General features: G+C 41.9%; 1 protein-coding gene across 1 annotated transcript in view; it reads right to left on the reverse strand.

Annotated features, from left to right (window-relative positions):
- Window positions 1-2,645: 2,645 nt before the first annotated feature.
- Window positions 2,646-21,315, reverse strand: part of LOC107094437 (striatin-like) — a 30,870-nt gene continuing 12,200 nt past the window's right edge. Inside the window, exons 2-18 of the mRNA XM_015390026.1 lie at window positions 18,962-19,065; window positions 15,369-15,442; window positions 15,008-15,086; window positions 12,226-12,396; window positions 12,003-12,138; window positions 11,766-11,925; window positions 10,820-10,933; window positions 10,060-10,203; window positions 9,831-9,967; window positions 9,237-9,412; window positions 7,719-7,766; window positions 7,506-7,627; window positions 7,256-7,423; window positions 6,829-6,969; window positions 5,771-5,872; window positions 5,592-5,678; window positions 2,646-3,319 (exon numbers count right to left, since the gene is read on the reverse strand). Of these exons, the coding sequence (XP_015245512.1) occupies window positions 3,150-3,319; window positions 5,592-5,678; window positions 5,771-5,872; window positions 6,829-6,969; window positions 7,256-7,423; window positions 7,506-7,627; window positions 7,719-7,766; window positions 9,237-9,412; window positions 9,831-9,967; window positions 10,060-10,203; window positions 10,820-10,933; window positions 11,766-11,925; window positions 12,003-12,138; window positions 12,226-12,396; window positions 15,008-15,086; window positions 15,369-15,442; window positions 18,962-19,065 (2,133 nt within the window). The 3' untranslated portion in view covers window positions 2,646-3,149. The remainder of the gene's footprint in view (window positions 3,320-5,591; window positions 5,679-5,770; window positions 5,873-6,828; window positions 6,970-7,255; window positions 7,424-7,505; window positions 7,628-7,718; window positions 7,767-9,236; window positions 9,413-9,830; window positions 9,968-10,059; window positions 10,204-10,819; window positions 10,934-11,765; window positions 11,926-12,002; window positions 12,139-12,225; window positions 12,397-15,007; window positions 15,087-15,368; window positions 15,443-18,961; window positions 19,066-21,315) is intronic.

Here is a 21,315-nt window from a genome sequence, read left to right on the forward strand (position 1 = left end):
GTCACCCTGAGTGAACTTCACGGTGGACAGAAACTACCCTTTGGGGAAGGATTTGGAAAGGATCAACAAAATGAAAAAACAGCAGAGATCCCAGTTTCTACTGAAAATATTCAATCAACACCTCATATGTGTCATCATTTTGAGTTTGCCACCAAAGGTTTCAGGATTCTGCCAGGGTTTCCATCCTGAAGAGGCTGAAAAAAAATTGGGATTCACCTTCCTGATTTTCTGTCTGGATAAAAAAAAAAAAAAAAATCAGAATAAAAACAAAAGCAGCAGAGTTTTTTTCCCTTCTTTTATTTTTCTCACTTAAGTGCCCCAAAGCTCTCAATATTTTACAGGCAAAGTGGTTGTTTTATAATTTTTTTTCTCCTACATAAATTGGAACATTTTATATTTTAGAGCATTTAAGCATTTAAACAAACTGACTAACTTCGGACTTAAAAATCCAAACAGGGAGGTTCTGCTATTTTATCCTGTGTTTCATAAACTGGGTCAAAAGACAAAAAAGGTATCGCTCCAGTTTTTAGCACTTTTTGCAAACAGAGTGAAGAAAGAAAAGTATTTTTATATGTAACATTGCCAAGAGTCAGGAAGCCATAGATGCTGTACAGAGCCAGACGGTAGTTAGCAACTCCACACCGAAGTTAAAAAACCTTGAAGTAGATTCAAGCTCTGTGTGGTCTGACCAAATGATCAGATGTTAGGTTTGAATTAGTAGGACTATAATGTTTCAAAAAAATACATAAGTGAAAAAGAAAATATAAACAGTGAGTTTGGAAATGTTTGAAACCAGAATCACAGGACTAATCAGGAGGATGCAGGATGAATAGCACGTTCACAGGAGGTGATACTGTGATTACTTTTACAGTAACAGTATGTCAAGCAGCAACCTTTACGGTCCAAATAAGCACTTCTAATATATCTTCAGCCAGGAACCCTACTAAGCCTTTATTAAGTCTTCTACTAACGCACAAAATCTTTGTTTTACCGTTGATAAGATTTTATTTGGATTTCGGACAAAGTGAAAAATTCATCTTGGACGTACAAACAAAAGTTTGTGGTTTTATGAACAAAATATTTCCAGTTAAATTACGGGGAGGAAATGAGTCAACACAACATATCCAATATTAGTCCTCCTTGTAACTTTACTGTGTATGACACATTTGCATCTCCCTTAATAAAAATAAATATATTATATTTACTATTTTCCCATTTGTTGCAGACATGATAACACTCCACGAGTACAGATTGGCTGAGAAACGCTTAAAGCTGCAGTCTGTAACATTGAGAAGAGAGCAGACTTCGACTGAAAATTTGAAGAAAAACAGGTTTCACGCCACTCCCCCACCCTCTCTGCTTCACTCATGCCCCACCTCCAAGCTCCACCCCTCTCACAGCATCTGTGCGGCTACCGCATGCGACCAGAAGCGTCCAAGCAGCGTATGCGGCATGGAGTGTGAACCGGTAAGAGCGATAACGGGAATCAGCGTGTGTGAGCTGTGATTAACACTCCATCAGACGCTTCTCTGGCTGTGATTGGTTGTTTTGACTCGTACCGAATTATTCTTTCCAGATTGAAATACAGGCAGTATGCGGGACCAATTGAAGCAGTTTTTTCACAGGTTACATATCACATGTACTGCTGTCTGGGCATAGGGACAGTTTTAGCCAATATGACAAAAAAGTGATTTTTAAAAACTTACAGACTTCAGCTTTAATGTGTTGATTTAACCTGCTCCAGAGCATCACTGGTTACCGTGGTAACCTTGCTTGGCATTCTGAGCTGACCTCTGTATTTACCCGTCTGATTTCTGGAAATTCTTCCAGCCTTTGGTCCATGATGGGAATGTGATCCATGTTTTATAGCAGACTTAGATCCGGTTTAAAAAGGATTCCAGATGTTTGTTGAATGTACTACTCGTTTCCTTTAGTTGTCACCTTCCATCCATAGGAACGCTTCTGGGACGACCAGATGGATCAGCTAGGGAAAAGTTCTGGAAGTCTAAATCTAAACAGATTTCAGTTAAAAAATAGGAACATCACCACAGGAAGTACAACTTGGTGAACTGGAAAGTTCAACTTTCCAATTAAGGAAAAACATAAAAATCAAGCTCAAGTTAAAATTTATCTTAAATTACAGTTTCCCACCTGGTAGATAAATAGATTCCCTGTAACACAAACTCTACACACATTTCAATTATTCTTTTTTACACAGCTTGATAAAAGGAAAACCAGAGTTCATCCTAAACAGGAAGCAGCTGCTTCCAAGTAGAAGTCTACTTCCTGAAACATCCCAACAGGAACAAAATCCACTTTTCAAGTAAAACAGAGAATACAAAATGTAAATCTACCTGAACATCCCTTTAAAACCAGCCGCTCAATGTCAGAATACCAACACCAAAATCAATAGTTTAGGTCAGCACACAATCAGAAAGTCTCTTTGAACAGAACCAGCACCTCTCAGGAACCTCTAACCTTTAAAAAAAAAAAAAAGAAAGAAAAAGAAAAAGTAAATAGAAATCTGGGCTCCACTGCAGGATTTCCGCTGCAGCTCTGTCAGGAACTTGTCCAGGCCAGTTAGAACTTGTTAAAAGTCCAGAAGAAATGAGACAACCCACAGAGAAAAATGTCCAACTCTTCAGCAGTTGGAATGAACCTTTAAAACAAAACCTCTGCACAATCTTTAGACAACCAAGACAGTACTGCTAACCGCCAGCAGGGGGCTGAAATCTGAACTGGCACTTTAATTTCTTCAGGTTCTAAAGGAATCTCTGCTCTAAGGAAAAAAGGCACATCATACTGATAAAGAATTCCCAAAAGCAGAAACGCTGCAGAGGTTTTGGGTTTTGAAAAACATTTTTCAGGTTGCTCCTGGTTCCTGGTGGTCTGGTTTCCTGCACTTTTTAGATAAATCTTCGCTTCTGCACACTCTAGTCCAGGTCCAGGTCATTAGCAGGACTCTGATTAACTTGGGGGCATATTGAGTATTGAGGAGGTATGTGGAAGCACAAGCAAACCTAAAAGGTGCAGAACACCACCCCTTGGGACTGGAAATGAAGAGCTTATTGATGGGATGCAGGCCAGCCCGAGTCCAGTAGGAGGAGAGTCAACCCCATGATGACACAAATAGTCACTGCAGGTCCCGGTCATACAAAGACCTTGGCTAGTGCGTCGGCTCCAGCACTGCCGATGTAGCATTTGTTTGGGTGGAACGCCACGTCATGGATGGACTCATCAAACTTCTTCCGGTGGGCAGTGAACTCCTGGATGCAGGTCTTACTTTCCATGTTCCACAGACGGATGGAGCAGTCGTGACCTGTGAAGGTAAAGGGCCAGTAAGGACAAGGAACAGGTCCTCTTAGGAGCAGCTGACCACCTGAATATTTCACTAGCTGTGTTTCCATTACAAATTTGTGCAAAACTAGGTTGATATTCTTCTGATCGTGAAATGTTAATTTCTGCAGTTGTGGTATTTCCATTAAATAAGAAACACAACTAAAATAGCACATATTGGCTAACACCATTACTCTTGACAACAAGATGGTAGCGGAAAACTAAATGTAAAAAATTCTCCGTCTCCTCATGAATCCAAATATGTCACCCCATCTTTCTCCAACAACTTCAAAACCTCTTCTTCATTTTTTTTTACAAGGCACTTAATGTTTTTCCATTTAGTAAACTTGTTTTTGTAATTACAATTTGTGGTTTAATGGAAACCCAGCTACTGACTGCAGAAAACACAAAACTCTATAGATGAGCCGCCACAGAGCTGCATGTGCTGCTACATTAAAACCACAGCTGCTCTCGGGCTCACTGACAGAAATGAATTTCAGCATAAATAAAGTGGATGTGTCTGTAGTTCTTATCACATTTTTGATTTATGCTCAATTTTGAAGCGTGGTCTGTGCTATGTTATTCCATGCCACAACGAAAGAGGGACAATCACGAACTAGGTGTGGGTCTAGATAAGACCGAAGCGCTGAGGAAGTGGGGGCAAGTTTGTGCAACAAGGAGGGACATGAGGGCGAAAAAGAGAGAGGATCCAGATGGAAAAAAGGTCCTAGCGTTCTCGCGCACCTCGCTCTTCTAACTGACCCAACTTCACGAGTCGTTATCCACAATGGCGGTCATACAAACAAAACAAGCCGGTATGGTACCAAACAGGAAATACGGACAGTGTAGAGTGGATTTAGATTTGACCACTCAGAGGCTTCCTGTCTGCCGCACTGTCTGTGGTCACCTACAATTTGGAAGAGGTTCAGCAGAGTGTCTGCGGAAGGGGTGGGGACGTTTCTGCGTTCACTGTGACACAAGCAGATGACCCAGTTTTGAAGTATAAATCAGCCTTATCCAGTTGTAAACGTGATTTTATGCTGCTGCTCTTCCTTTCTTTAATCACACTTGTATTTCTAGAGATTTCAAAATGGCAATATCAAAAAGAAAATTAGAAAAACTAAAACTACTATGCAAGCTGTATAGGTGAACATTGACTCCTCCAGTTCATAGGTCAGTATTGATGGCCATTCCTATGAATATTTTAGTATCAGCATTTGATGGTAAATTAAGTTGTGGTTGATTGATAATCCAAATAGTTAATTTAATCATTAAAGTCGTAGGGAAGCGGCTGTTCCAACCGTTGCATTTCCAAATTCTCCTAAATGGTGCCCGACTTTACACGAATAAATAAAGTGAATGTGATTGGTCTATTATCAAGGGGGAGGGGTTGTTGTGGCGGAAGGTTCGCAAGCATTTTGGTTGTGGCCGGTGTAACGGAAGCATCTTGATAACCAGTTAGCAATATATTGGGACCAAGTAGCACTTAGCAACAACACTGTCAAGGAACACCAAGGACAGCGAAAACATGCAAGAGGAGGAGAGTTTTGTGTCGGCGGTCGTGGATAAGTCTCCTCCTTCATGCATTTTTTATTTAGAGGAGAAAAGCGGGGAGGAAGTTGTTGTGGAAGAGGACGCCAGGGCGGCAGAAGCTTGGTTTGGTGTAGAAGGCTTACAGCCGTACATGTTTGAGCCCTTGCCTCGCAACGCTGCCAGTTCTGTTAGCTCTACGCCTGCCGAAGACACAGACGTCCATCCCCGTGAACACTGGGACGGAACTCAATGGTGAAGTGAATTATTCTTATTTGTTATTTAAACTGTTGCGTATATTAGCTGCGACATATGAATCAAGATGCTATGACGCAAAAAATTTTATTGACAGATGACCGTTGATATATGATTGGCTGAATTTAGATGTACAAGCTGACGTATAACTAACTGGCCCGCATAAGATAACGAAAAAAAATCACACAGATTTTATGACAGGGTTTTTAAAAAAACATTTTCTAACTTTTGGGACAATACGGTCAGATAAGGAATGCATTTATATGCATTTTATATGTTAAGCCAGAAGGATTTGAAATTTAAATTGACTTCCATACGACTTTAAAGACAGGCAGCCACAAGTCTCAATTATCTACTTATCCATCGGCTGTAGATTCATTTTATTAGACTAATAAATGATCAATTATAATTTCCAATTATAATCAATAATATTCATAATAAAATAATAATAATTGTATGAAAAGACTCACTTCCTGACATCAGGTATAGGCCGTTTGGATCCACAGAAAGACAGGTGACTGAGTCCAGGTGGGCAACCATGGAGTGGATTAGTTTACCTACAGTAACGGATCCAGAGCCAGATTATACAGATATTCCGGGAGAAAGAGAAGAGATCCATCTGATAAACGTAAAGAGGTGATGCTCCTACCTGTGTTGTTGTCGAAGAATTGGATGTGCCGGTCCTCCTGTGCTGTGATGGTGATCGGCAGTGTCGGATGACTCAGGACTTTGTTGATCTTACATGGAGACTCTGTAAGGCGGACAAGGCTTGAGATTAATCAGCCTGCAAACCAATAGATCAGATCCAGAACCTCACATGGAAAAAAAAAAGGTATGCAGTATGCAGCTGGCAAACAGTGCTCTGCTTTTATCTGAGTCCTCTGATGGAGATGCACAGGAAAAAATCGACTGACACTACAGTTCCCCCTAGCCACCAGGTTGTATGGTTCCAACATAGGGAAGAAATTGTGCTGTTTAAATGTATTCCCACCTGTTTGGGACCAGGTAAAGACATGCATATGCTGCCTAAGTCAACTTGCCAAAAAAATAGTATTTATCATATAATCTTTGTCAATAACTCCATAGTGAACCCAGCCCCACCAAACAAGGTGTCCCCAAATCCATGTTGATAAGGACCTGTCATGATCGACCAATAGGTGTTTTTAAAAAATACAATGTCTTTTTAAAATAATTGATTGGTGAGTCTGAAAGTAAGAGGCAGCTGTTACCGTATGAAGCCGACTCAGTCAGCGGCTTTCCGCATCAGCAAGGTGTTTGAAATAAAGAGATGGAGCTAAGAAGCTGTAAGAAAATTCTATAGGAAATAGGGATTATATAGGGATGGAGTTACAGGATTTCTAGTTTTCCTGACATGTTGCTAAAATCTTGTCCCGTCTCTTAACTTGAGGCATTGCTGCTCTCTGACTGCAAGGAAAGTGGTTTACCTCTTTACCTTAATAAAACAGATATCCGCTCCATTATTTATATAATATGATGCAACACAGCAGGGAAGGATTGATGTCTAATTATATCAAATCTGACTCGTTCCTGCTTTATCTCAACCATGTTCACTGAGCTGCTGAAAGGAGCTTTGATGAAAGAGGGACATCAGAAGAATCTGTCTGAACCATCCTGGGCTTTACTTCCTAAACTCCTGGAACTTTTCACTGATGTCTAAAACCTGCTGATGGGGATCTCTGGTCACACCTGGAGGTCCAGCAGACTCAAACTTCAGGACCAGCTGCTGAGTCTCCATGTTGAAGAGTCCAATATGTCCCGTATTAAACGACGTCACCATATAGGCTGGGTCGCTGCTCACCAGGTCCGCTGAGGTTGGGACCCCCATGTCTGAAACAGAGCCACATAGAGGACAGAGACTCGTCAGCTCAACATATGGAGAAGGAACTAAAGCTTGCTCCAAGAGCAAAGAAAACAAAAAGAAAATGACCCATTTGATTTAATGGTTTAATCTAAATTCAGACTTAAAAACTGACTGAAAAGCCATGGTGGAAGATTCACGCAGCTATGCAAAAACCTCTGTGAAGTTCTAACCGCTGCAGCACACATGTAAAGCAGCTGAAAGATCAATATAACTGATCAGGTCTGATGGATTCTGATCCGGATTGTCTCTAACCTCCATCTTCATTAAAAATCGCCAAAGCGGGTGAGATGTCAGCGGCGTTCCAGAGTCGGACCGTCCCATCAGCCGAGCAGGAGAGAAGACGGTGGTGTGCTGAGCTATAGACAAGGCCCCAGACTGAGTCCGTATGGCCGCACAGCGCCCCGCGCAGTATGGAGGCCTCTGCAACAGGATTGAGAGAAAACCCTTTATCGATTGGAAGCAGCAGTTTTATGGTAATGACTGCCGACCTGCTGAGTCCTACCATAGGAGTCATAAGGGTCTATGTTCGGGTGGGGCGTGTTCCAGCTCTGGATGGTGCCGTCCACCCCCCCACTAAAACACTGGTCCCCGCTTGAGCTCATGGTGACGCTGAGAACAGCCCCACTGCACACAGAGACAGTTTCAGGTCAGATCACTTTGATAAACACTGAAGGTTCTGACCCGGTTCAAAGTTCTGATCAAGTATAAATCCCACCTGTGAGCTCTGAACGTATAGATGGGCTCCACATCTAACGCTGCACACCTGGAGGAACAAAACAGAAGCCTCATCAGAAGAGAAAACATCAGAAAACTGGGAGAGTCCTTAGATTCCCAACATCTTTAACTGGGTGGAGTTGATGGTATAATCATCTTCGTCTCACTTCATAATCATCATCATCATTATAAACAATTTATTGTAAAATAAAAGAAGCTCCATCATCTTAATCAGCTCTGAAACTGCCAGTAAACACTGTCACCCTCAGGCCACCCTGGATCAGCAAGCGCTGAAAGCAGTAAAAAAGCACCTGCTGCTTCATTTTTGATGATTATACAGATTAAGGTCAGAGGCGCGTCTTGAGCATCTTTGATGCTCCTGAAGCGTCTAGTAAAGTGTGTCCAGTTGTATCTGATGCTTCTGCTGCTCCTGTGTTCAAAAGCGGAGAGCGGCTTTGCTATATTTGCTGTTATAACTGGGTAAAAAGCAGTTTTGATATGTTTTTAAGTAAGAAAGTCCACCTCAAAACATCATCTGTGCAGTCAGTTCATCAAGATTACCATCCTGCCTTCAAATATTATTTTGCTGTCGGACCAGCACGAAACCACCATACACTGGCGGTGTGCTGTCACTGGAAATCCCCTTCAACAGCAGCCTCTGGCCAGGTCGCAACTTGGAGGTTTTTCGCTACTGTTCGTGGCGGCTAGAAGGAGATGTTGGCGTTTCATGTATGTAATCCAAACTGCAGGCACCAGAATAATAAAAGCGGACATAATTTGCCGGCAGGTTTCGACATTTTAAGTTAATTTAGGCGTTAATAAACTGCTTCAGGTAAGTGATCATAGCGATCTGCAACAACAACGCTGTGTCTGTCTCTCTTCCAGCTCCCAGATCAGCTTCTCAGATTGGTTGATGTGGCACGTCAAGCAGCAGAAGTTCAAATTTCCAACTCCAGCATCTGCTGCTTGTGAAGCGCGTCAAACACGTCAAATGCTCAGAAGCTAATGAGGTGCTGCCTCAGCTGCTTCAAGATGGGTTGCTCCTGCTCTTGAAACGCGCTGTACGACCTTAAGATACACCTCGATGCGCATCAACCTTTGACTTTGCATTAAAACCAGCTGCTTTTGCTGCTTCAGCAGCGTGCAGTCGGAACGTAGCATTACTGTTCATCTTTTTGATTCACCCAAAAAATGTGTAATAAACAATCTGTAAAATATAATTTATCAAGTTTTTGGTGTAAATATTTATTCTTTAACTGCATTTAAATAATGTTTGCATCCTCCAACATCTGTTCTGCTCAATCTATAAAAAGATAATTGAATTGAAGTTGATGCTGATAATGAAGTCCTTTATTCTGAATTCAGATTGAGTTTAGGGAAGCTTTTGAATTTAGATGCCTTTTTAGTCCTTAGAAACAAAATCAGAATGTGACCTAAAAGGAAACTAAATCTTAGCATGAGACAGTGAAATCCTCATCAGAGCAGCTTTGACTGGATTATTCCTGCTATAATCTCTCACTTTTTGGCTGGTGCCGTCTTCTGGAGGTTCCACAATTTCAGGGTGTGATCCTCAGATGCTGTGACCAAGACGGGCTCCACAGGATGGAAGGCCAGACTCCGGACCGAGTCAAAGTGGCTCCGTAAGGTGAACTTGGGGTTCCAGGTTTTCCTCAGAGCATCCGTGTTGTTAGTGATCTGTTTAGAGAAAGCAGGGATTAACTGATGATATTCTAAGGCTGAAGAAGGTTTAGGTGATTTCTACCCACAAAAGGACCTCATCATATAAATATTTGCATGTTTGGCTTATCAAATATGCTTTTTTAACTAGACTCCCCACACCAAGCCAATGCCAATTTATTTACTTATAATTATATTTATCAATCTAAACTCAACAGCTCGGTGGCTCACATACACAATAAACATTTAAAGACAAAATCTGATAGTTTTACACAAGTGGAAACAAGTTGGATCTATAAAGGGAGTCATTCTTATTTTGTTGCCTCTTCTTCATCTTTTCAATCTAAGGTTTCTGCTAAAAGGACTATTGACATGAAATCAGGAGTCAGGGTGGAAAATTCATAAAGATTTTCTCAGATCTGGTTGTTTTACTCACATCATATCCAAGACTTTCTGCCTCATTGGCAACTGTCAGTCCGGCCAGTTCTCCCAGTCCAAGCTCGTTGGAGACGGCTTCGTCCACTCTTCCCAGAATGAAGGACTTCCCGGTGGACGGCAGGAACGTCATTGGTTCTACAAGGAGGGAGCATGAAAGGAGGATTCGGTACGGGAGCATTTGGCTGCAGGTGCAGCTGAATGACGGTCCAGGAGGAGGAGGGGCTTACCGTCTTCAGGCCGACCAACCTCGGGCTCATTCAGTCTGGGAACAGTGGGCCGCGAGGGAGCTGACATGGCCGGCTGCATGGGGGGGAGCTCCTCGGTGTCCCGCAGGTTAGCCAGCATGTCCTGGAGTTTGGAGCGGTTCGGTCCTAGGGGATAAAGATGACAAGAGGCATAGGAAGATATAGGAAGTGGTTTAAGTTTGCAAACCTTCGGTTATATCAATGGAGAGAAAAAAAGCAGAATCGGTTATAGATAAAATGTTCCAGGTGCAGAATCCTTTAACACAATCAGTGTAACTAAGAGGAAAGACTTCTACATTCAAAAGGTAGATCATGCCATCCAGGAAAACATCCAGAGATGGATAAATTTAGCCTTAGTGCTTCCTGATGGTTTAAGAAGAATCCATTGCCGAGGTAACAAAAAGGTGGAAAAGACCTGAATGTTGGTCCTATTTCCACCAGGTAACAAAATAAAACATCAGATGCACACTGAAAGATCTAAACACAGCCCCACAGACCTGTTGCATCTTTGATATTAAAACACTGAAATAAATCCAAACACAAATCAACTGCAGTGATGTTTTCTAGTTTTAGGGGGCACTGTTCGGGAACAGAAAGGGGGGAAAATTAAAAATACAAAAAAATGGGATTATTACATTGATACATTGCCTGAGTTTTCTCTAGTATAACAGACTCAGCAGGGTGGATGACCCAGAAAAAAACTAATAGAAAGAATGAAATCCAGATCAGATGCAGGACTTACTCTTAACTCCTTTCTTCCCCTTTCTCTCCTTTTTGTATTGCTCCTTCAGTTGGGCAATCAGGCCTTGGTCCACGTCCCAGACCGGTTCTCCAGGAGCAGATGGATCCTCCTTCTCTATGGGACAAGGAGGACATGTTTGGTAAAGGACAGATGTAACAACAAACCATAAACATCAAACAAGGTTAAATAAAACAGGATGAAGTATTTACAGTTTTGAGCCTCTAATAAATAAAGAACTAAATATGACACAGTTCAGAGGCAAAGAAAAAAATAAAGAAAAAATCATAATATAAAGAAAACTATATAGAAAAATATGATGAAAGAACTGTTGAGACTGTTGCTGTTCCTCATATGAGCTGCAGGGGTAGTAGTTGTGAAGGATTTCAGATGTTTCTCCAGGTGAAAACTTAAAAGATTTCCTTGCAGCTAATCTGGGAATAAACTGGACCGGTTCTGATCGATGGCTCATATTGAACATTCAACTAAGAGTAGAAAGAGGTTGGTACCAGGACAGATCATGGAGCTGACCTGGGTTCTGGATTAGTGTTTCAGACAGTAGCAAAAGGAGCTGGATTTGACCCGTTTCTGTGTTCTGTGCTGGTTTTATGATGCAAAGCAGAAACTGTAGCTGAATGCGCCACTGAGTCAGCTCGGATCTCCAACTATGTGGACTGTGAAGTGTTGAATCATGAGCTGCGTGGGAGAGCTCTCCATCATGTGTTGCTAAGTAACTGAAGAAAAGGAGAAATGGTTCTGTTATGGTACAGGAACACGCAGGTCACCGACTGATGAGATGGTTCTGGAGGAAATTGGTTTAACTGCAGCTTCCAGGATCCGTGCTCCTGTTTTCTCTAAAGTTTTCTGTTTGTCCTGCAGTTCTCCTCCCCCTGAATCCAGTCACCTCTCCATCATCTCAAATCTTTCCCCACCATCCGACCCATCTCACCCCACTCCCCGCTGTCCTCCCTGCTCCTCGGCTCGGACACATCCGGCTCATCCGGACTCGCCAGGAAGTCGAATCCCTTCAGGGCCTCCTCGGTGTCTGGGTCATCGCTGAGGTCGGACGCTGTGGAAGATGGCGTGGATGACTGTTTCTTTCTCACCATCTGCCACAGAAACCAGTTTGGGTCTCAGCACAGATACACAAACGCAGGGCCATTGTGGGGAACGAGGTCAGACTTACGGTAGCCAGGTCGAGGATGGTTCTATCCTTGGACTCGCTCTCCTCCTCCTCGTCTTCATCGCTGAACTCCGCCGCGGCGCTTTCGATGAACCTGAAGGCCTCCAAAACGGCTGCCGAGTCGGACATGTCGGGTTTACTGGGAGGACAGTGTGTCTGCTTAGTTCTGTGTTTTTTTTTTTTTTAAATAAAGAACCCACTCAGTACTCAGAGGAACGCTTCTTACCTGACCATGCCGCTGTCCTTCAGGGAGGAGGACTCTGTTCCGTTCACCATAGGTTCAGCTCTCCTCTCTGAGGGTTTGTCTCTGGATTCTCCGGTCAAACCGAGCAGCGCCTTTACCCTGTGGGACTTGACATCCAGGATGGTGTCGGTATATCCAACCTCCTGAAGGTACCTGAGTCAACAAACGGGTCAGGTGTTAATCTGGACTGGGGAATAATGCAGAACACGTTCAGTTTTATGCATTTTCTAATCTGTGTTTAGAACAGGAGCTACTTTTATGGAGCCAAATGGGAAATTTCAGACCTAAAAGGAGCCAGACTGTTCAAAACTCTGCAAGTTAAGAGTTCAAGACTAAAATTAAAGCTGTATTTGATTAAAACAGTTATATGAGTTTTCTGTCTGAGTTAGCAGAGTTTTGGACAACTGAAGACAAGGAAGCCCCTTTTTATTAAAACGAGTCAACAGGACGTTACAATAAACCACTAATGAAGAAACAAAAGCATCTAATATCATCTAAAGTTCACTGCGGGAAACCTATGTTTGAAGATATTCTTTAAATGAGAAAAAAATCCTCTTTTTAAATTTAGTTTTAAACAATGCTTTAAGAAAAGACTTGATGCCTACATTTCTTCAGTGAGACTTGTAAATCGCCCATTCTTTGTTTAATTTCAGAACGTCCACTGCAGTGATCAAGGTTTCACAGATTTTTCCTTCTGGCTTTAGATAAAATGAGTTTTGCTTAATCACTGCCTTAAGTTTGTCAAGCATCTAAACAAAGACAGTCTGTGAAATTCAACAGACTTAAAGGAAGAGTACAGCTAAGCCTTGTTGACAAAAAGACAACAAGAGACATTGTTAAACTCAGACATGATCTGACCTAAAGGAAGAATGTAAAGCAAAGACAGGATAGTTCCCAGCACAGAAAACTCCACATCATGGTTTAGTAGAGTCAGACATGGAAGGACAACACACATCATTTGCTTCAGCAGTCAGCGGTGATCATGTATGATAATAGATTCATATATTTTCTTAAACCTAAGGAAAGAATATTTCAAAAACACCTAAACCTGATCTAAAGAAGCAGTTTTTAATCTTCCAGAAGATCCATCATTAGTTAAAAAAAACTAAATCTGAAGTTCTGCTCTACTCCTGATCCATGCTCTCCTGCTAAGAGCTAAAGATTATTCTTATCTTCTATTATTCCTTTGGCATTAATCGGGAGTCGGAGTATGAACATTTATGACAGAAAGTAGTTGCTTTGATCGTAAAATCAATCTCTTCTTCCATCCCCATTTATAGGAGGTCAGACTACGATGCTAACACTTTCAGGAAGGGAATCCTGTCTAAGGAATAATGTCTGGTTCTTCCCAAACCTCTTAAAACATAAATAGATCCTCCAAAGACTTCTGGTTCTTTCCCAAAATGTTGGGACAAAATAATCTAAAATGATCAGGTGAACCTCCTCAGCTGATGAGATTCGATGTTGAGCAGCAGTAGCTCTACTTCAAGCTCTTCATGCATCATGGAGGAGTTCTAAATAAAATTGTAGTTCACAAACTTCATTTTTCCCCTTTTTTCACTTCAGGGTCTCTTATTGTTTACTTCAGTGGGATTTCTAGGAAGCATGATAAGTAGCTATGTGGGAATGCTGAACAGTTTTCTGCAGCTGCAGCAGGAGAACCAGGGGCAGCGTGTTCTTTGCACTCGGATCCATGAAACCCTAGTATGTTTTCAGAACCGTTTGGTAAAATTGAGCAACTGTTTAATTCAGGACAAATTAACCTTTTTATCCAAAAACAAGAGGCTGATTTTGACTAAATAAAAATGTCAGAAATGTGAAATATTCCAGCTAAGCATTGAAACAGAACCCATAACCATTTTACCTGATCACCACAGAATTCCTCCACTCCACGTTCAAGCACGAGAAGATTCAGCGGGAACAGGATCCGATCTGTTAATGTACACCCAGCCTAGAGACCACAGAACTGGACCCGGCTGACGGGGCAGCAGTGTTCATCACTGGAAGGACCGAGGTTTTCCTGAACAGCATCCACTGTTTATGTTTCCCTCCTCCCTCCGTACCAGCTGCACCGATCGCAGGAGGCCTCCGCACAATCCTCCATTCAACATTCCCACAAACACTCTAAGGACAAGACAACGTCTGAGCTGCTGCCCACTCCCAGTAGGAGGACCTGGATGAGCCCTGGAGGGCTGCTGGAGGACCTTCCTCCCCACTGTGTGTCAGTCTCAATAAAGACAGTGAACTCAGCACCGTAACTGAAATATCCCACATTTATTAAGGACAGTGAACTCCACTCTAGACATTTAATCCTAAGATCTGGGTTGAATCCTATGCCCCCCATTGGAAACACTTTATGAACCCATTAGGATGAAAAAGAAAACCCCAAACTGGTCCCAGTGGACTGGTGCTGTTAGTTTCCCATTATAAGAGTGTTAATCCATAGAAAGAAGATTTGCTGTGTTTACACACTCACACAAAAATGTGTGGACATGCATTTTTGTTGCCTTGTGGGGACAGTGTAAGGCTGTTTCCCTGCATTATGCTACATTGTGAGGAATTACAGGTGACCAGTCGACTGGGTTCCTGGGATGGAGGGTTAGTTTTAGGCCTGTAGCGTGAATAGAGTTTAGGTCTAGGATTAGGAATGTATTGATGAAGGTTAGTTAGGGTGAGGATCTGGGTTAGGCCATAGAAGACATTAGAAGTTAATGTTAAGTCCTTATAAGGATACAGAAACATGATTGTGTGTGAGTGAGCTTACTGTTGGAGCAGCTGCCGTCCCTGTTTCCAGCTGAGCTGATGGCTGCTGTTCGGAGGACTTTCACTCTCATTCCCTTCATCTGAGTAAGAACAACAATGAGAAACGCTCTGAAGACAAATGGATGACCATTTGTCCGTCCATCCATCCATCCGTCTTTCCGTCCTTCTGCCCATCATCCGTCCGTCCGTCCGTCCGTCCATCCGTCCATCCATCCATCCATCCATCCATCCGTCCGTCCATCCGTCCATCCGTCCATCCATCCATCCATCCATCCATCCATCCATCCATCCATCCATCCATCCATCCATCCATCCATCCCAATATTTAACAAATTTGAGGTTTAAAGCATTTTAATCCTCACCTGAATCATAACTTGGTACTTTGATTTCTCCTTGGTTCAGTTCTGTCCCATATTTCAGCTTGTGGAATTTGGCTCTGAGGGCAAACAATAAACAAGTAATTAAAAGAATTTGAACACCTAAAAGCAAAAGTGCATCATGAAGTCCGTGATAACTGAAAATAGCATTCCAGGTATTTTCCATCCAGTGTTCATTAGAAACATGTCATAACTAGGAACTGCACTGGTTCACATGTTTGACTGTTAAATCAAAGACATAGGGGTACATTTTCAGGCTCTTCAAGAGATTTTCAATCCAACTAAAAGTCATTAAAGAAATAGATTAATACATCTGCACCTATGGATTGGGTCCATTTTCAGCGATACTCTATCTAAAATTTTCTTCAATATAGAGAGCGATACAGAAAAATATTACCTGATTAGTGTATCTCTATTTATACCTGAAGGCTAGGAAATTGAATAAAGTCCCATTTGCCATCAAGTCTAAAGTAAACAGGGCTGCAACTAACAATTATTTAGCAAATCTGTCTGTTGATTAATCAAAAAATAATCATATAGCTAAAGGTTCCTTAAAGAAGATTTTTAATTAAATTAAACCAGATGAAACTAAAAGTTTTCCACTTGAGGAGTTCTGGATAAAGCATATCGACAGAACAAAACTTTTTTTCTTTTTTTTTTTTTTTATCTACCGTATTTTCACGACCATAAGGCGCACCGGACTAAAAGGCGCACTCTCAGTTATGTGTCCCATTTCTGTATTTAACACACACATAAGGCGCACCGGACTATAGGGCGCGTTTTTTATATACAGGTACATGTCCTCTACTACCTTTAAATACCTCTACTGCGTATTTAAAAATACAGCGGGTGCAAAACTGAGTATGACTGTGCTTTATTCATGTATTTATTACAAAGTATTAATCAAACCTGGGAGCTGGCCGTGAGACAGACACATCGCAGATGACACAGCGCTGTGGTCACTCCTAAATTAACTTAAAATCCTGAAACCTGCTGACGGAATATGTTCGCTTTTATTGCCGGTATCCTGGTGCCTGCAGCTAAAATTATTTAGATGAAAAACACCTGCCAGCAGCCGCGGTGAACCCCAGGCTGCCCAGCCTACAGGCTGCTGATGAAGAGATTTCTGCTGTCAGCGCACCGCTGGTATGTGGGGGTCTGAGCGCCTCCGACAGAAATAGATAATCTGGATGAACTGACTGCAATTATTAAGTTTTCAGGTGGACTTTCTCACTTAAAAACATATTAAAACTACTTTATTCCCACTGATCACAGCAAATATAGCTGCAAGATTTAGATTATTTAGATGAAAAAACACCTGCCAGCAGCCGCGGTGAAGAGGAGGAGACCCGCCCAGAGGCTGCTGTTGAATTAAGTTTTCAGGGAGAAAAATACAGCGGGAGCAAAACTGAGTATGATTGTGCTTTATTCATGTATTTCTTACAAAGTATTAATCAAACCCATCAAAGTCATCATCCTCTGTTTCTGAATAAAACAGCTGCGCTAAATCAGACATGCCAGTTTCCCCTTCTTCGCTGTCAGTCACTTTCCGTGCAGCGCAGCTCCTCAGAAATAATGCCGGCTTTTGCGAAAGCTTGAACAACAGAGCCAGCAGACACTTTAGTCCAAGCATCTACAATCCATCCGCAAACTGTGGCGTAATCTGCCCGGCGCTGCCTTCTTATCCTGAAACTGTGGTCTCCGTCGGTCATCCATCGCTCCCACGCCGCTCGCAGCCTTACTTCGAACGGCTGCTTCACACCGATGTCGAGCGGTTGAAGCTCCTTTGTCAGACCCCCGAGATAACGGCGAGCACAGCGTTCATTTGATTCACCTTTTTTTCACATCGGCTGTGAGATGGGCACGCAGCGATGGTGATGCGTGGAAAAAACCACCTAGTCTTCTCACATACACCTGCCTCAGCCACGCATCCATCCAGCCTTTTCCATTTGCGTTAATATCATATGTCATCAGAGCGCTGTGTCTGTCTCGCTGGCAGCTCCCAGATCAGCTTCTCTGATTGGTTGATGCGGCGCGTCCAGCAGCAAAACTTCAATTTTTCCATCTCGAGCAGCAGAAGCGCGTTGGCGGCGCTTCAGATGCTTAAACGCTCCCGACGTGCTGCACCAAAACGCGCTGCGGGACCTTTTGCTGCACCTATATGCGCGTCAACCATTGACTTTGCATGTAAACACGCTGCTTCTGCTGCACCTGCTGGGTCCGGTTCACACCGATGTCGAGCAGCGTTAATTTGTTTCCCCATGTTTTTCACATCAGCTGTGAGATGGGCACGCATGGAGTTACATATTAACAGCGATGGTGAGGGGTGGAAAAAAAACACCTGGCCTCCTTACATTCAGCCACTCTTTCATCATCTCCTCAATGAGGTGGTCTCAAAAGTCGCAGTTACAACACACATAAGGCGCACCGCACCATAAGGCGCACTGCACATTTTGAGGGAAAAAAAAGACGTTTAAGTGCGCCTTATAGTCGTGAAAATACGGTAAATGCAAATGTTTATAGATGTCAGCTTAAGGCATGTTTTAGTCTCTATGCCCCAGTTGACGATTAATCGACTACTAAATTATTTGACATGATTATTCTGATTAATTACTTCAGCCCTAAATGTCACACATTTAGAATAATCTTTGAACATTTAGTTTAAAATATAGATAGAAAACTATTCTAAACTACTAATAAAGCAAAATATTTCCAGTTATAAAAATAAATATACCTTTACGTTAACATTTGTTAATGATGATTTGTTAAAAAAACAAAACAAACAAAAGCAAGGTGCTTTTCTTTTGCAGCTTGGGCGTGTGTTACTGTATTTTGTAAAGATGTCAGCTTGGTAAAGTTATTTTATATGAAGTCTCAGGAGACTTTACATTTAAAAATTAATTTGAAAAAAATATAAAATTAATTCAGTTTTATTTCAGAAACACTCCAAGTTAGTAAAAAGTATAAAGTTGAGTCTAAGTCTAGTTTTAAGTCTAAGCTCCTCCTTGACCTTATTTCATTTCTGAAAAAGCCCAGGTTAAGGAGTATGGAGCTTTTAACCAAGGAGCAGAAAAAAGGGTTAAACTTAAAATGGATTACCGTACATTAATTGGTTATGCTAAATTAACCTATCTTTTCAGGTCTGATTACTTTAAATAGATCAACTTTTACAGGTAACATTTCAAACAGGTCATCAGGTGTAAATCTGTGCTCACTTGATTAGCAAACATTTTCTCAAGTATTTTACAAAACATTTTTTTCTTTGAGTAAACCTAAATTAAGTACAGATTGTCCATGAAACTCAGGTCAAGTCAGGACTGAGGTCTTTTTTTTTAGTGACTTTGGTGAAATCTAGTGATGACAATAACTTAGTCTTAAAATGCATCTTAAATCAATCTGTAGCAAAACTACAGATTGATTGACTGCTTTGCAGTGAAATAAGTGAGCTGGGATCACCTGGAAGCTTCTCATCTGTGACTAAAACCATTATTGCCTCTGCACGCTGCTTAATAGAGCTGTTGCAGGGTTTTACACAAATTTCATATTTCTTTAGTGTTTATTATCATCCCTCAGCTCACCTTTCCTGTTTCAGGGCATACTCCAGCATCTTGATCCGCCTCACTAGGTCCTTCTTCAGGTTCTCCTGTCCTCGCCGTTCCCCCTGTAGAAAGGCGATTTGGGCCTGCAAAGCACAGAGATGTATGCAGATGATGTATTTAGAAAACACAATCTCTAAAACCTCTAAAGCTACTTGGACAAACATGTTTAAATAAGTCTATATTTGCAGTTTTAACTAATTCCAAGCATTTTAGGTTTAACCATAAAGATCCTGATCTCTGCTGACAGACCACAGCCTAATTTCAGAAGCTTAGGAGGTTTCCAGGGCGCTGGGTGGAGAGGTCGCCGACATTAAAGCCGGCTGAGAAACTAGATCAGCTGAATGATTGCTGACCTGTTCACAAGCCTGGCCTCTTTCAACTGACATGTTTCACCACCTGAGGCCTAAGCAGCAGTGTGGGAAAAGACGACACATGACTGACCAAATCTGAATTCATGATGCGATCAACTCTGCAGAGGTTGGAGCTTGTACAGCAGGAGGATGGAAAACAGTCCAACAGGTTGGAAACAGGATATTTCTCCATTTGAGATATTTGACGGACAATGAGTCAGATTTAAAGTTTGTAGAGGGTTTAGAAGCTGTCAAAAATCCATTAATGGAGCAGGCTGTTTCCAGCTGGTCAATAATAACACCTCAGAACGTCCTGCAGCTTTACGGTGCTCTCCTCCTTTTGCTGACACACATCTGTGAGAACAGGCGGGGTGAAAGCAGGTCAGCAGTTATATTTAAAACAGGAGATCATGCCCAACACATCCAGCTGGCAGCAGACAAGCAGGGCTGGAGTTAGCAGCTTCTACCATCATCAGGAACATGGACAGTGTTTTAGGCCTGATTATGGTCCAATTCTTACAGATAATCTTTGATCCACCATCTAGCAATCAACATACATCTGGTTCCACATTTAGTTATGTGAGAGGCTTATTCCAAATGTTTTTTTTAAATTTCTGCTTGAATTTTGTTGATGCAGTAATGGTGCGTCCATGGGAAATCATCGGGAGCATCAGAGCATCTGGGTGACGGCATCAAGAAGGGTCAAGAGGTCCAGTTGCACAATTTGAGTGTGAACAGCAAATCTTGCAGCCTTCTCAGCATCGGGAGCAGCGTGTTTTTAGCGTTCTAGCTTCCGAAGTGGCGGATGTTGGAGTTGGGAAATCTGAACTGTTGCAGCTGGACGCCGACCAATCAGAGAACCTAGAACGGCCTGGGAGACCGACATTACCTGCAAGCCATCATCTCTCATTTTGCTAACCTGTCAGCATAAAACTGAAGAAATAATATATATAAAGGAGTTTAACCCTGCTGGTTTGCCTGAAAAGCCAAGAGAATGTCTTTTTTTATGTTAAAGGAAAAGTGAGCGCTCTGATTATTATTACTCCACTTAGATATTTTCTTACGAAACTGTGGAGAAACACTTAAATGCCTACAATGACTAAACATGTCAAAAACTAACAGTGAAAAATACTTTTAAGACATATTTGTTACTTGCAATTTTTATCACAACACTAAAAAAAAATTCACTTTTAGCCAATACTAATGGCAGTTTGGCCGACTTCAGTGAGCTTTCACTGGGGACTCCCAGCACTGCCCCACACCATGGTGATGGTTCAGTTACCTAAATACCTAAAGCATGCAGGACCCACTGTCCTGCATGCTTTAGGTATTTCCCTTCCTCTACACACCTGACTTAAAGAAATGGGCGATTAGCATGCCCCTGCAGCCTGTGGTGGTTGCTGAGGAAGGAGTGCAATCATCTGATGCAGGTGTGCTAGAGCAGAGACAGATTTAAAACTTGCAGGACAGTGGGTCCCAACCAATGAGTCTGAAAACCACTGCTCTAGATCACAAGAAGAAGAAAAGAGCAGCTCAACGCCCACAGTGATGATCATCAATAGGACTGAACGTCCACATCGTCTGACTTTAAAATGCACAAGTGTCCAAGTTGAGCGGTTAGACGCATTTTTCTGCTCAAAATGTGTTTGGGGTGAAATCACCACAAGGGTTTTTGTGATGTGGACAACAAAATGAAAAAGAAATCATTGAGACCCAGCAACTGAAACATGACAAAAATAAAAAATTCTAAACCATATGTAGACTATATGCATATTGATTAGTTCTTTTGACTTCCTCATTGCACTGCTGCAAACTCGTCCACAAATTGGACATGGAAAGTTTTTGGGGGTTTGTCCAGATACATTTCTTTGTGGAATGAAAACAAATTAATAGGTTTTATAATAATAGATGTACTTCTCATCCAGTTATTTGTTCTTTTAAGAACTTGTGGGTCTTTTTGGGAGTAACCTGCAAAATCTACTG

The sequence above is a fragment of the Cyprinodon variegatus genome, unplaced genomic scaffold (genome assembly GCF_000732505.1).
Source record: "Cyprinodon variegatus isolate N-32 unplaced genomic scaffold, C_variegatus-1.0 Scaffold481, whole genome shotgun sequence".
NCBI lineage: Eukaryota > Metazoa > Chordata > Actinopteri > Cyprinodontiformes > Cyprinodontidae > Cyprinodon > Cyprinodon variegatus.